Source organism: Gopherus flavomarginatus, chromosome 11 (assembly GCF_025201925.1).
Source record: "Gopherus flavomarginatus isolate rGopFla2 chromosome 11, rGopFla2.mat.asm, whole genome shotgun sequence".
Taxonomy (NCBI): Eukaryota; Metazoa; Chordata; order Testudines; family Testudinidae; genus Gopherus; species Gopherus flavomarginatus.
In genome coordinates, this window is record NC_066627.1 from 12,862,470 (window position 1) to 12,878,362 (window position 15,893).

At 44.0% G+C, this 15,893-nt stretch overlaps 1 protein-coding gene across 1 annotated transcript; it reads left to right on the top strand.

Annotated features, from left to right (window-relative positions):
* The first annotated feature begins 8,009 nt into the window (after positions 1–8,009).
* Positions 8,010–15,893, top strand: LOC127031263 (olfactory receptor 10C1-like). The gene is made up of 2 exons (XM_050918019.1): positions 8,010–8,142; positions 15,082–15,893. The coding sequence occupies exons 1-2, from the start codon at positions 8,010–8,012 to the stop codon at positions 15,891–15,893; spliced, it is 945 nt and encodes a 314-aa protein (XP_050773976.1).

The window sequence follows — 15,893 nt, forward strand, 5'->3', positions numbered from 1 at the left end:
CTAAAAATCTGTGACTATTTAGAAAAGAAAAGAAAAGAAAAGAAAAGAAAAGAAAAGGAAATTACACTGCTCCCTCTTTGCATTTTTGACCTATTCTAATTCGAGTGTATATATATTTTGTAGAAAAATCTCTCATATTTAAATTAGAGCTGGTTGAAATTTGTAAATTCCTCAAAGATTTCTCTTCACTAGAGGTAAAGAAAAAAACATGTACTGGGTGGAGGAGCTTGAAAATGTTTTGCTATTATTTTTTCAGCTTCAATAGAAGTATTTAAGTATTTAAAACACAGCTACCTCTCTGATATTTATAATTAGATTGCACATGATATATCTGAGCTCTAGGAGGAAATCTGCATTGCTGGTGAACTCATATATTTCATTCCTTGGTCCTGAGACACATAAAACCATTAATCACAACATCTATTTTTCACCAGGAATTCATTGTTCATCAGGGGTACATCCAGTGTGAGTAGTATGTCTCCTTCTCACCATGCCTAAATTTTAGGCGTTTGAAAACCACTGTGATTCACAAAGCCTGGTTTTGGGGCCTAGCATCCCTGTAGAATGATAGGAGGGAGATAGACTCCAAACAATGGGCTCCACAAAAGCAAGGAAAAACTACCTAGTGGGAGATGCTGAGATGAGGCATGTGTGCTAAGCCCTGCCCCTCAACACAAGTCCAGTGCCTAAGTCCAGACTGAAGTGAAGTGCCTATCTATGCTTGTGATGTCCAGAAAGGAACTGTTTTCTGGAGGTAGGTTCTTGAGGAGTTTCTTGCAAGAAACAATGGAGGAGGAGTTGGGTGCAATAGCAGCTTCTCTATAACTTTTAGCTTAGAGGCTTTGGTACACACCTGGGAGGTGGGAGACCCCGTTCAGTTCCCCATCTATCTGATGTGGAGAAGGGATTTGTAGAAGGGGTTTTCACCTCCCAGATGAATGCCTTAACAACTGAGCTCTGGGATATTCTGTTGTGGGGTTCCCTCAGCCTCACCTGTTGAAAAGAGTTCCAATTTACATAAATAATTAAAGAGTCATCAGAGCAGTGCACCTGGTTTCTGGGGCTGCCACTTTCCAGGGAAGAACCTCAACTATCAAACTAGAGGGTGATTCTCACACGCTTTTTGGCCTAATGAATATGCAAGTATTTATCAAAAAAACCCATGAGACGCAGAAAATGTCTGTTCAAATTCTTGGTCCTTTTCAGGGGGAGGGGAACTTGAACAGGGGATGTCCCATACCCTAGCTGGGTGTCCTAACTGTAGGTACCCTCTACTGGAGGGGAGTCTGAACTGGTTTGGGATTGTATAGTTGGGAAACTCTTGAGTGCGGCAATCCAGCACTGGAGACTACAACTCCCAAGATGCCTTGGGAAAAAGAGAGACACTTCTGCTTCAAAGGGATGCAGGGAGACCATGCAGTGGGCTCCATCTTGGTGGGGAGCTGAGATCCTGCCAGCGGTGTGTGTGTGGAGATTTCTTTGTGAAGCTCTTTGCAAGCCAGAACTGCTGCTAACCTGCTGCTAGAAAGCCAGAAGCTGCTATTGAGAGTCTGCTGGGACTTTGGCCTAGCCAGGAGCCAGGACAGCTAGTGTTGGGCTTCACTGGAGCCAGTGCAGAGAATGTTGCTGTACCCAGAACTGACTGAAGTGGGTCTGCAATGAAGAGCGTGTGAGCAGGGTTGTAAACATCTGGTTTTGGACCAGAACTCCTGGTAGAAAAGGGATACTGGCGGCTCCAGTAACCAGTGCTGACCAGGCCACTGAAAGTTCAGTCGGTAGCGCAGCAGGATAAGGCGGGTTCCCTGCGTGCCCTGGCTCTGCGTGGTCCCTGGAAGCAGCAGCATGTCCCCCCTCTGGCTCCTAGGCTATGGGGTAGCCAAGGAGCTCTGTGTGCTGCCCCTGCTCTGAGCTCTGACTCCCCAGCTCCCATTGTCCAGGAACCACAGCCAATGGGAGATGTGGAAGTGGTGCCTGCAGATGGTGCATCAAGTTGAGCCACCTGGCTGCGTATCCTCCTAGGAGATGGAAGAAAGCCATGCCACTGCTTCCAGGAGACGTTTGAGGTAAGCGCCACCTGAAGCCCACACCTCCTATGGCACCTCAACCCCTCAGCATCAGTCCTGAGCCACCTCTTGCACCTCAAACCCCTCATTACCAGCCCCACTCCAGAGCCTGCACCCCTAGCTGGAGCCCTAATCCCATCCTGCGCTCCCACCCCCAGGCACAGCCCAGAGCTCCCTCCCACACTTGGAACCCCTTATTTCAGGCCCCACCCTAGAGCCTGTACCCTCAGCCGGAACCCTCACTCCCTCTTACACTCTGAATCACTTGGGTCCAGCCCATATCCCCCTCCTGCACCCCAATCCCCTCATCCTCAGCCTCACCCCAGAGCCTGCACTCCCAGCCAGAGCCCTCATTGCCTGCCATGACCCAACCTTGTGCCCCAGCCCGGTGAAATTGAGTGAGTCAGAGAAGGTGCGGGAGATGGAGGGAGTGGGGTGGGACCTCAGGGAAGGGTGAGGCTGGGGTTAGGCCAAAATTGTTCAGTTTTCTGTAATCAGAAATTTGGCAACCCTAAATTTGAGTAACCACCACCTTTGTAGTTTGGGAAAGTGCTTGCAAGGGAATGGGGACAGCAATGAGACTGAAAAGGGTTGTCTGAGTCTGGGAAGAAATGAAAGGGGGGAGGGATAGCCTAGTGGTTTGAGCATTGGCCTCCTAAAGTCAGGCTTGTGAGTTCAATCATTGAGGGGGCCATTTAGGGTACTGGGGTAAAAATCTGTCTGGGGATTGGTCCTGCTTTGAGCAGGGGATTGGACTAGATGACCTTCTGAGGTCCCCTCCAACCTTAATTTCCGGTAAAGGGGTCTCATCATCAATCAAAGGTTATTGATCTTTGGTTGTAAAAACTTCCACTTTCAGAGGGCTTACAAAGCATTTAATGACCCCAGGTTAGCAGCTATCTGCCCCTTGTTGCCTGGGCTGGATGGCTTTATTGGACCAGCAAAATGTTGTCCCCAGGTTCAACATCTTCTAGCAGGCCCATGCAAGTGTCTAGAACTCTTACATTGAGAAAAGGGCACATTCCAGGGTGGGGTAACTGGTGCAGGTGCAAATGTAAGCTGGTTAAGTTTCATTCACTGCTGTACACTGTATTTATTAATTGATTTATTTGTGTGCCTCCCACTGATTTAAATTGGTTGTGACATTTTTAATTATTCTCAGCCCATTATATTACATTTTCTTAAATTGTTAAATAAAGGTGTGTTTGTTCTAATCTAAGTGTCTATCAGGTGTTTATAATCAGTGCCTTGAGTAAGACCCATTGCATAGATTAGCTCAGGTTTATTCCTGGAGATTCCTAAAGTATGTCATTGAGTGGATGCAGGACCCAGCCCAGTGGAGGAACCACCAAGATTCCATCTTCGCTGGTTTGTGGGTTTCACTGAGCCTTATATACAACATTGTCTTGGAACTAAACAACATTTTTATTAAAAAAATAGAACAACATAAAATAAGACAGCTCACATTAAATGCATTAAAACTAGCTAATTGTTAGATCTCAAAATATAACTGTAAACAGGGAATCATCACTTATTGGGAATGTGGCTAGCGAGGTCCTTTAGGTATCAGTACTTAGCCTTTCACTAGTCAATATTTTTATCAATTACCTGGATTGTATTTGTAGGTGACACAAAAGTTAGGGCTGTAGAACATAATGAAATGGCTAGATCACTGATTCTGAGAGATCTGAATCACTTGGTTAACTGTGAACAAGCATACAATTGGTGTTTCAATCCAACTACATGTAAGTGTATGCATCTAGGAAGAATGAATGCAGGCCATATTTACAGCATGGGAGACTCTATCCTGGGAAACAGTGACTCTGGAAAGGTTGTAGTAGAAAATCAAGTGAACATGAGCTCTCAGTGCAATGCTTTGGGTCAAACAGCTAATTCCATCCTGTGATGCATAAACAGGGGAATCTTGAGCAGGAGTAGAGGGATTATTTCACCACTGCATTTGCTACTGGTGTAACCACTGCTGAAATGCTGTCTACTGCTTCTGTCCACAATTCAAGAAGATTACTGATAAATTTGAGAGGTTTCAGAGAAGAGCCATGAAAATCATTAAAGGATTAGAAAACCTGCCTTACAGTGATGGACTAAAGGAGCTCAATCTATTTTGCTTTAGAAAGAGAAAATTAAGAGGTGACTTGATTACAATGTATAAGTATCTACAGAGAGAACAAATATTTTAATAATGGGCTCTTCAATTTAGAAGAAAAAGATATTACATGATGGAATGGCTGAACGTTAAAGCTAGACAAATTCAGACCAGAAGTAGGGCATACACTACTCATTGGAACAATTAACCAAGGGTCATGGTGGATTCTCTCTCACTAACAATTTTTAAATCAAGATTGGATGTTTTTCAAAAAGATCTGTTCTAAGAATTATTTTGGGGAAGTTCTGTGGACTGTGATATACAGGAGGTCAGATGGGGTGATCACAACAGTGCTCATGCCGAGAGCCTTACAAGCAGATATCAAGGATATATTGACATCAAGAAACTGAGCTGCCTATAAGGCTTTGCGAACACCAGTGGTAGCTAAATCTGGGATTTGGGCACCTAAAGTGGCATTTAGGCACCAAACTCTCTTTGTGAATCTAACCCTAACGCTTCCGCACAATGAGGATATGAGTCGTGGGGTAATGTTTCCAATGACGTGCATTAAAGGACATATTTTCGAAGGATTCTGGTCATTCAGGTGCCTAACCCTGAGTCAAGTTAATAGGAATTAAGAATGTACATACCGTGATAAACATGGGCCTGGCTGCCTAAGTCACTTTCAGAAATAGTACTTAAGCTTGTAAATCACTTAGATGTTTAGAAAATTGTTTAGATTAGATTGATTAGAAAATTTTACCCTTGATTAATTAGGAACAGGTTCTGGCAATCTTATTCACATGGAAAATAATGGAGCTTTTGTAGATGAAGGTGCTGTTAATTGTTTTTAAGAATCTACCCTCTGACTTTGTGAAGTTATCATTTGTCAAAGGTAGCCTGGGCTCAGTCCTGTAGTTGTGATGTGATGCAACAATCCTGCCATTTCCCTTGGGTGGGAATTGTTTGCACTCAATGGCGTTTGGCTGGAGGTATCCTGCATTTGGACCAAACTGTGAGGCTTTTGCTTGGTTATGAGAGGTGGAATTTTGAAAGGTGCCCACAGGACTTAGAACTTTAACACACAACCAAAGATGCAAATATTCTGTGCCAAATTATACTTCTATTGAAGTCAACTATTTGGTATTGATGTTAATTGGAGGAAGACACTGCATGAATAGCTATGATATGGCTTCATACAATGGGGATTTGAGATGAATCAAAGACCAGGTCCCCAGGGTTTCCAAAGAAGCTGTTAAAATTTCCCATTTCTTCTGATACTGAATTTGTTGTCAATCACAGAAAGGAGATGAACATGGCCTACGGAGGAGGTGAGAATTTTTTTGTTTTGACTATATTTCTTTTGGATTCTTCTAAATGTGCTGAGTCTAGATGAGTCTCTTTAAATTCCCATTATTTCTTGAACTGAAATGTACTCTGTTCTAAAGTTCCAAGCACAGATATTCAACTGAGTGCAGAAAATGCTGATTTGATTAAATCAAAACCTTTTACATTGCAATATATTGATTCTGTCTAATTTGGATTGGACATTATCAGAAAGTTTTGTCTATTTTATTCAATTCAAAATGATTACATGGAAGATATCATTCAAACGTACAAAAATGAAATATTGTTAGATGATTGAAATGAAACATTTCATCAGGTATTCATAAGATTCCAACAAAATACTTTTGGAATATATAATTTTGTATAATAAAATCAGATACTTTGCCTTTTCATCCTAGTTTATGATTAAATGAAATTTTGAAATATTTGTATTTACCATGGGGCATATAAATTCTGGTTTTTGATCAAATATAGTTAATAATATGAAAAAGGAAATTAATTCCTCAGCTCTGATCTCACTTAATTCAGTTTACACTGATGGAACCATGTGAACTTCATGAACTGACTGTGTACATCAGATAGGGTAGATGTTTGGCTACCATAGTTTTCCTCCTGTTTTTTACTGGCATGACTGTATTAATTGCAATGAGTTTCCAGGGATGCCCTAAATAACTGTAATTTGACAGGTTTCAGAGTAGCAGCCATGTTAGTCTGTCTCCGCAAAAAGAACAGGGGTACTTGTGGCACCTTAGAGACTAACATATTTATTTCAGCATAAGCTTTCGTGGGCTGCAGCTCACTTCTTTGGATGCAATTTGACAAAGAGACTTAGGAGACTGTCAATATATTTATTCAGTAATAATTCATTATTGGACTTTTGGTGAAGACTCAGGGTACAATTTTAGTGAGGAGCAGGTCTCAAATATAAATGAAATGAAAAAATGCTCTCAATAAAAACTGATTCCCATATATATACGCATTCAAGAGGACAATAATTTTTACAATCATGATCTAGATGGTTTACACAAGGAGAGACACTTGTTCTCATCTTCCTTACCATAATATAATGTTACTGCAACTCATTTGGTTCCGGTGAAGCTACTCCTGATTTATCATGGTATAATTAAGCTTAGAAAAGGGATAACTAATGAGGAAAATGTTAGACTTCTGTCAAATCATGAATGGTGTGGAGAAAATGAAAAGGGAAGTCTTATTTACTCATTTGCATAACATACAAACCAGGGGTAACTCAATGAAATCAGTAGGCAGCATGTTTAAGACAAGCATAAGGAATTATTTCTTCATATGTACACAGTGATCGTGTGGAACTTATTACCAGGCATGTTGTGAAGACCAAAAGTATAACTGGGTTTAAACAAGAACTAGATAAGTTCATGGAGGATACATCCATCAATAGCTATTATCGAAGATAGCCAAGGACACAACCCCATGCTCTGGGTTTCTTTAAGTTTCCAACTGTCAGAAGCTGGGACTGGATGAGAGGGGTTGGATCATTCATTAATGGCTCTGTACTTGTTCATCTCCTTTGAATCATCGTACACATTCCACTGTAGGAAGACAAGATATTGGGCTAGATGGACCATTGATTTGACTCTGGGTGAGCACCCTTACTTTCTGAAGTAAAAATAGAATTGATGACATGAAGAGGATTAGTAAAGTTTTATGATGTGAGGAAAACGGGAAAGTTAATGGGTAGATAAAGTGGGGCATAAACAGAGGTGGAGGGATGAAGAAAGAGAGGACAAAGTAAATCAGATCAGGATTACTGGCACTGAAGTCAATGGACTATTATCAGTTTCGTGGAGAAGAGAGGAGAAACAGGCCATTAGGTTATATGTGTGTTTGTGTTTGTGTGTGTGTGTGTGCTATAGAGTAGCACAGTGAATAGCATAACCTCCACGTGTGCTTTTCATATAGACAGTTGGAATTGCCATGCAGTGAAATTACGATAAACCTGTCCATATGCTCAGTTGAAGTATATTGGTGTAGCTTCCCAGATTGTGCCACATTCCTGTTGAGAATTAAATAAATGGTGATATATTATTTTAATGTACATGTTCCAAGAAACTTGAGTGCAGATTTTGAAATTACTTATACCAGTGTAACTCTGTTCATCCTGATTCTGGTTGCACCTCTGTTTTATATAAGGTCATTGATCTAAATATTTTTTCTTCCGATGCTAGTATAGAACAGGTGCATTTCCACTGAGTTTATTAACATACACTAATATAAAGCTAGCGATACTGAGGAAAGACTGGAAACCATTGACTTCAGTGAAGTTACTCTGGATTTAGTGTGTTGTGATAAGAGAATTGGTCCAAAATGGTGTCAGTCCTGATTCAGTCCTGATCAGACAGGCAGAGTTATGGTTCCGTGGAGAGAGAGGTGAAAGAACATAGATTAATAGACAAATAAATTTAATTCACTATACCAAACTAATATGTAGTTTTTCTTTTTATTTCTCAAGATGACATATGTTGATCAAGGAAAAAATGAGAAATAAGACCTCCGTGACTGAGTTTGTCATACTTGGCTTCTCTAACCACACAGACGGGAATATCATTCTGTTTGTGGTATTTCTATGCATATACATCATCACAATGCTGGGCAACTGTCAGAACATTTTTCCCAGATCTGGACTTTAGCATCCAAAATATGGGTGTTAGCATGAAAACCTCCAAGCTTAGTTACCAGCTTGGACCTGGTAATTGCTGCCACCAGCTAGGAATTATACAGTGCCTAGCTCACTGTGGTCTCCCCAAAACCTTCCCTGGGGAACCCCAAGACTCAGATTCCTTGAGTCTCACAACAAAGGGGAATAAACCATTTCCCTTCCCCCTCCTCCCCTCCAGGTGTTCCCTCCCTGGGTTCCTGGAGAGATATACAGAAGCAAGCTCCGTGAATCTAAACAAAGGGATTCTACCCTCCCTGTTTCAAGTCCTGGAAACACAAGTACCAAGAGAGCTAATCTCTCTTCCCCCTTACCCAGAGGGTATGCAAAGTCAGGCTTAGTAACTCCAACACAAAGAGATTTCCCCCCTGACTTCTTCCTCCCACCAATTCCCTGGTGAGCTGCAGACTCAATTCCGTGGAGTCTCCACTAAAGAAAACTCCAACAGGTCTTAAAAAGAAAGCTTTACATAAAAAGAAAGAAAAAAGACATTAAAAATAGGCTCTGTATAACGGTGACAATATACAGAGTCAATTGCTTAAGAACAAAAGTGAATAAACAGCCTTATTCCAAAAGAATACAATTTAACACATTCCAGCAACTACACACATGTAAATACAGAAAAAACAATATAAAGCTATTGTCTTACTATCCTTGTACTTACAACTTGGAAACAGAAGGTTAGAAAGCCTGGAGATAGAAAAATCACTCTCAGAGCCGAGAAAGAGAGCAGACAAAGACAAAGGACTCACACTCAAAACTTCCCTCCACCCAAATTTGAAAAAGTCTTGTTTCCTGATTGGTCCTCTGGTCAGGTGTTTGGTTCTCTGTGTTAACCCTTTACAGGTAAAAGAACAGTAACCCTTAGCTATCTGTTTATGACACGCCCCCCAAATTGCAGACAGTGGGGAACCTCACTGGCGGCGATTTCCTCCTAGAACTTTAAAATAAACAGATTAATACAACACATGCACCTTTACATATACCACTAAGTATATAACTAACAGACTTTTACATTTTAAGAACACTTTTTAACTACTGGATTCTGGGAAACTCTCACGGGAGAGAGCATCAGCTACTTTGTTAGCAGCTCCTGAAATGTGCTGAATTTCAAAATCAAAATCTTGGAGAGCTAAATTCCAACGAAGAAGTTTCTTGTTGTTCCTCTTGGCAATATGAAGCCACTTTAGCGCAGCATGGTCCGTTTGTAGCTGGAACCGCCGTCCCCAAACATATGGGCGTAGCTTTTCCAGGGCATACACAATGGCATAGCATTCCTTTTCACTGACTGACCAGTGACTTTCCCTCTCAGACAGTTTCTTGCTGAGAAACACGACAGGATGGAAGTTGTGATCCGGTCCTTCCTGCATGAGAACTGCTCCTATACCACACTCAGATGCAGCTGTGGTTACTAGGAATGGCTTGTCAAAGTCCGGGGCCCTGAGCACAGGGTCAGACATGAGCGTCGCCTTAAGCTGGGTAAAAGCCTTTTGACATTCATCAGTCCACTTAACTGCATTTGGCTGGGTCTTTTTGGTCAGGTCGCTCAGTGGGGCAGCGATTTGGCTGTAGTGTGGTACAGATCGCCCGTAGTACCCAGCCAAGCCTAAGAAGGATTGAACCTGTTTCTTTGACTTCAGGACAGGCCACTTTTGGATACCATCCACCTTGGCCTGTAGGGGGTTTATGGTTCCTCGACCCACCTGGTGTCCCAGGTAAGTTACTCTGTTTTGGCCTATTTGACACTTTTTGGCCTTAACAGTTAGTCCGGCCTGCCTGATGCGCTCAAAGACCTTTTCCAGGTGTAGTAGGTGTTCGGGCCAGGAACCTGAAAAAATGGCCACATCATCGAGGTAGGCATCTGCATATTCTCCCAGTCCTGCTAGTAGACCATCTACCAGCCTCTGGAAGGTGGCGGGTGCATTTCGAAGCCTGAAAGAAAGGGCATTAAATTCATACACCCCCGCATGGGTGACGAATGCTGACCTTTCCTTGGAAGGTTCGTCTAGCGGTACTTGCCAGTATCCCTTGGTTAATTCTATTGTTGAGATGAACTGGGCACATCCCAACTTCTCCAATAGCTCATCAGTGCGTGGCATTGGATAGTTGTCCGGACGAGTTACCGCATTTAGCTTACGGTAGTCCACGCAAAAGCGAATTTCCCCATCTGGTTTGGGTACCAGAACCACTGGAGATGCCCATGCACTGGTAGATGAGTGGATTATACCCATCTGTAGCATGTTCTGGATCTCCAATTCTATAGCAGCTTGGGCGTGAGGAGAAACCCGGTAGGGTGGGATTCTAATGGGGTGATCATTACCTGTGTCAATGGAGTGGTATGCCAGTTCAGTCCGTCCTGGGGTGGCTGAGAAAAATGGGGTGAAGCTAGTGCACAGCTCCTTGATTTGTCGCCGCTGCAGACGTTCCAGGGTGGTTGAGAGGTTCACCTCTTCCACGCCACCGTCTTTTTTCCCGTCGTAGTAGACACCTTCAGGCCACTTAGCATTATTTCCCTGGACTGTAAACTGACAAACCTGTAAGTCTCTGGAATAGAAAGGCTTGAGAGAATTAACATGGTACACTCTGGGTTTTAGTGAGGAATTGGAAAATGCTATGAGGTAGTTAACAGCTCCCAGGCGTTTTTGGACCGTGAATGGCCCTTCCCATGATGCTTCCATCTTATGAGCCTGTTGCGCCTTCAAGACCATAATATGGTCTCCTACCTTGAAGGAACGTTCTCTGGTCTGTTTGCCATACCAGGCCTTTTGCTCTTCCTGAGCATCCTTTAGGTTCCCTTTAGCAAGGGCTAAAGAGTGTCAGAGGGTGTTTTGTAGGTTGCTTACAAAGTCCAGAATGTTAGTTCCTGGAGAAGGGGTAAACCCCTCCCATTGCTGCTTCACCAACTGTAATGGCCCCTTAACCTCGTGGCCATACACAAGTTCAAATAGTGAAAACCCTAAACTGGGATGTGATACAGCCCTGTAGGCAAAAAGCAACTGCTGCAACACTAGGTCCCAATTATTGGAATATTCATTGATGAATTTACGTATCATGGCCCCAAAGTTCCATTAAACCTTTTCAGCAGGCCATTGCTTTGATGGTGGTACGGGGTGGCAACCAAGTGGTTCACCCCATGAGTTTGCCACAGTTTTTGCATGGTCCCTGCCAGGAAATTAGATCCTGAATCTGTAAGGATGTTGGAGGGCCAACCTACCCTGGCAAAAATGTCTGTTAGGGCCTGACACACAGCGTTAGCCCTGGTGTTGCCTAGAGCTACTGCTTCCGGCCATCGGGTAGCAAAGTCCACGAAAGTCAGTACTTACTGCTTTCCTCTGGGTGTCTTTTTCAGCTACTCGCTGAAATGGGACTTCAATTATGGGGAGTGGCTGGAGAGGGGCCTTGACTTGGTCTTGGGGTTTTCCCACTTTTTGGCATACCTCACAAGACCAGACATACTTGGCAACGTCCTTGCCCATCCCCTCCCAGTGGAAGGACTTCCCCAACCTGTCTTTGGTTCTGTTCACCCCAGCATGGCCAGTGGGATGATCATGGGCTAAGCTTAAGAGCTTCCCCCGGTACTTAGTTGGAACCACCAACTGTTTTTGCGGCTGCCATTCTTCCCAGTGTCCACCAGAAAGAATCTCCTTATATAAAAGTCCTTGGTCTATAACAAACCGGGATCGGTGAGAAGAGCTGAGAGGCGGTGGGGTGCTCCGTGCTGCCGCCCAAGCTTTCTGAAGGCTGTCGTCTGCTTCCTGCTCAGTCTGGAACTGTTCCCTTGAGGCTGGGGTCACCAGTTCTTCCTCAGACTGGGGACTTGGACTTGGTCCCTCTGGAAGCAATGTAGGTGATGGGGTTGTTTCCGTTGCTGGTGAACTGCTCTCTGCTGGTGCACCTGAGGGTATTTCAGGCTCTGGCTGAGCCTTTTGGGTATGGGTGTCTGTTGCTTCTGCCAGTTCTGGCTCGCTGGCGCCCTCTGGCATTGAGTTTGAAGATGTGGTTGCGATTGCTGGTTCTGGTTGCTGTTCCAGTTCCGGGCCTGGGACTGGAGGTGTTGTGGCTGTTTCAGTGGTTGGCATGGAATCCGGGTCCACTACCTCTGTCTGGGTCTCTGGTAACACAGACGGGGCGTCTGTGGACGGTTCAGGAACAGGAATGGGTCTGGAAGCTTGCCTGGTTTGGCTACGTGTAACCATTCCCACTCTCTTGGCCTGCTTCACCTGGTTGGCCAAGTCTTCCCCCAGTAGCATGGGGATGGAATAATTGTCATAGACTGCAAAAGTCCACTTTCCTGACCAGCCTTTGTACTGGACAGGCAGTTGAGCTGTAGGCAAGTCTACAGCTTGTGACATGAAGGGGTAAATTGTCACTTGGGCCTTTGGGTTGATGAATTTGGGGTCTACGAAGGATTGGTGGATAGCTGACACTTGTGCCCCCGTGTCTGTCCACGCAGTAACCTTCTTTCCGCCCACTCTCAAAGTTTCCCTTCGCTCCAAAGGTATTTGAGAGGCATCTGGGCCTGGGGATCTTTGGTGTGATGGTGGTGTAACGACTTGCACTCGGTTGGGGTTCTTGGGCAGTTGACCTTTATATGTCCCAGGTCATTACACTTGAAGCATCTTCCAGCTGACTGGTCACTGGGTCGAGGTGAGTTACTGGAGACTGGTGAGGTGGGAGAATAGTGTGTCTGTGGCTTTCCTTGGGTTGTAGGTGGGGTCTTTGGTCGCCCTCGGTTGTAGGGTTTATTGTCCGTGTGCCCTCTGGGGTATTCGTTCCCCTTGACAGTAGCTTTCTTGCTTTCTGCCACTTTCATCCATCTGGCTCCAATCTCCCCCGCCTCGGTGAGATTTTTGGTTTTTCCATCTTGTATGTACTGTGTTATGTCCTCAGGAACACCATCCAAGAACTGCTCCATTTGTATGAGGAGGTGCAGTTCATCTATGGATTTAACATTGCTTCCTGATATCTAGGCCTCATAATTTTTCCCAGCATAGTAGACGTGTCTGGGAAATGACACATCTGGTTTCCACTTTTGGGTTCTGAAACGCCAATGGGCATAATCCGGGGTTATCCCCATTCTTAATCTGGCCTTGGTTTGAAACAGTTTATAATCGTTCATTCTGTCCTTTGGCATTTCAGCCGCCACCTCTGCTAAGGGTCCACTGAGCAGTGGCCTCAATTCTACCATGTACTGGTCTTCAGAGATGCTGTACCCAAGACAGGCTCTTTCAAAATTTTCCAGGAAGGCCTCGGTGTCATCACCTGCCTTGTAGGTGGGAAATTTCCTGTGCTGTGGAACAAGTATTGGCGAAGGGTTGTTAGGATTGGCTGTGTTTTGTTGCATATCCTTTTCTAATTCCAGGTCCTGCCGGTGGGTTTCCCTCAGGAGTTCCAACTCTCTCCTGTGGGTAGCCTCTTTTCCTCTTTCCCTCAGCTCCATCTCTTGTAGTTTTTTTTCTCTATCTCGCCTGTGCTCGGCGTCTTTGATTTGTACCTTGACCTCCATTTTTGCCTTAGAAGTCATGGTTCCTGTTTTCTTGTGTTGGGGTGCCCTCTGGTGTTTATTGTCTGAACTGCTGGCTCTGTTGTCTCCTGGGGTTTGCCTAGCAACAGTGCCTTTTTTTCTTTCTTCCTCTAGCTAATCTTTTAAATAAGAAGTAAACCAGAAAAACCACTTTATTTGCATGTGTATTGTGCTGGGTACTTGACTCTCAATGGGAGTGCTATAGTATAACAAAAGACACTTAATAGTTCCTTAATGGTTCCTTGCTTAATATGCAAGCTACTGCCAGGAGAGAATAGAAAAAAAATTTTTCTCTGGTTCCTTTTAAAACCAAACCCTCTCTGCTTAAAAGCCCCTAGCAGAGAAAAGAAAAATATAATATTCCTACTGGCTTCTGGATTCTATCTTTATCCCACCGCTCTGCCACCATGTCATAACATTTTTCCCAGATCTGGACCTTAGCGTCCAAAATATGGGTGTTAGCATGAAAACCTCCAAGCTTAGTTACCAGCTTGGACCTGGTAATTGCTGCCACCAGCTAGGAATTATACAGTGCCTAGCTCACTGTGGTCTCCCCAAAACCTTCCCTGGGGAACCCCAAGACTCAGATTCCTTGAGTCTCACAACAAAGGGGAATAAGCCATTTCCCTTCCCCCTCCTCCCCTCCAGGTGTTCCCTCCCTGGGTTCCTGGAGAGATATACAGAAGCAAGCTCCGTGAATCTAAACAAAGGGATTCTACCCTCCCTGTTTCAAGTCCTGGAAACACAAGTACCGAGAGAGCTAATCTCTCTTCCCCCTTAACCAGAGGGTATGCAAAGTCAGGCTTAGTAACTCCAACACAAAGAGATTTTTCCCCTGACTTCTTCCTCCCACCAATTCCCTGGTGAGCTGCAGACTCAATTCCGTGGAGTCCCCACTAAAGAAAACTCCAACAGGTCTTAAAAAGAAAGTTTTACATAAAAAGAAAGAAAAAAGACATTAAAAATAGGCTCTGTATAACGGTGACAATATACAGAGTCAATTGCTTAAGAACAAAAGTGAATAAACAGCCTTATTCCAAAAGAATACAATTTAAAACATTCCAGCAACTACACACATGTAAATACAAAAAAACCAATATAAACCTATTGTCTTACTATCCTTGTACTTACAACTTGGAAACAGAAGATTAGAAAGCCTGGAGATAGAAAAATCACTCTCAGAGCTGAGAAAGAGAGCAGACAAAGACAAAGGACTCACACCCAAAACTTCCCTCCACCCAAATTTGAAAAAGTCTTGTTTCCTGATTGGTCTTCTGGTCCGGTGTTTGGTTCTCTGTGTTAACCCTTTACAGGTAAAAGAACAGTAACCCTTAGCTATCTGTTTATGACAGCAACATCCTCATAATCATTGCCATAAGTGTTGATCCAGCCCTTCACACCCCCATGTATTTCTTTCTCGGGAACTTGTCCTTCCTGGAGATCTGCTACACCTCGGTCATTCTGCCCAAGATGCTGGCCAACCTCCTCTCAGAAGACAAAACCATCTCCTTTGCTGGTTGTGCTGTACAAATGTATTTCTTTCTATTCTTTGGTGGAACAGAGTGCTTCCTCCTAGCTGCTATGGCCTATGACCGCTACTGTGCCATATGCAACCCACTGCGCTACACAGCCATCATGAATAAGAGAGTTTACATCCAGCTGTCTGGTGGCTCATATATCTGTGGCATGCTGGTGGCCCTGGAGCACACAATCTTTATTTTCACATTTCCTTTTTGTGGACCCAATATTATCAACCACTTCTTGTGTGAGATCCAGCCACTGCTGAAGCTGGTGTGCAGGGACACCTACTGGAATGAGATCCAGATCATCGTGGGTGCTGCTATCATCCTCATTCTGCCATTGTTGCTGATCCTGGTCTCCTACACCTTTGTCATCTCCACTATCCTTAAAATTAGCTCTGCCGAAGGCAGGTGCAAGGTATTTTCCACCTGCTCCTCACACCTCATTGTCGTGACGTTGTTCTGTGGGATGGCCCTTATCATGTACGTGCGCCTCAAATCCAGCTTTTCTCCAGGTGTGAACAAGTTACTCTCTCTGTTCTACTCAGTGGTAACTCCGACTTTGAACCCCATTATCTGCAGCCTCAGGAACAAGGAGGTGAAAGATGCCTTGAGGAAAACAGGAATGAAGATATTCAGTTAA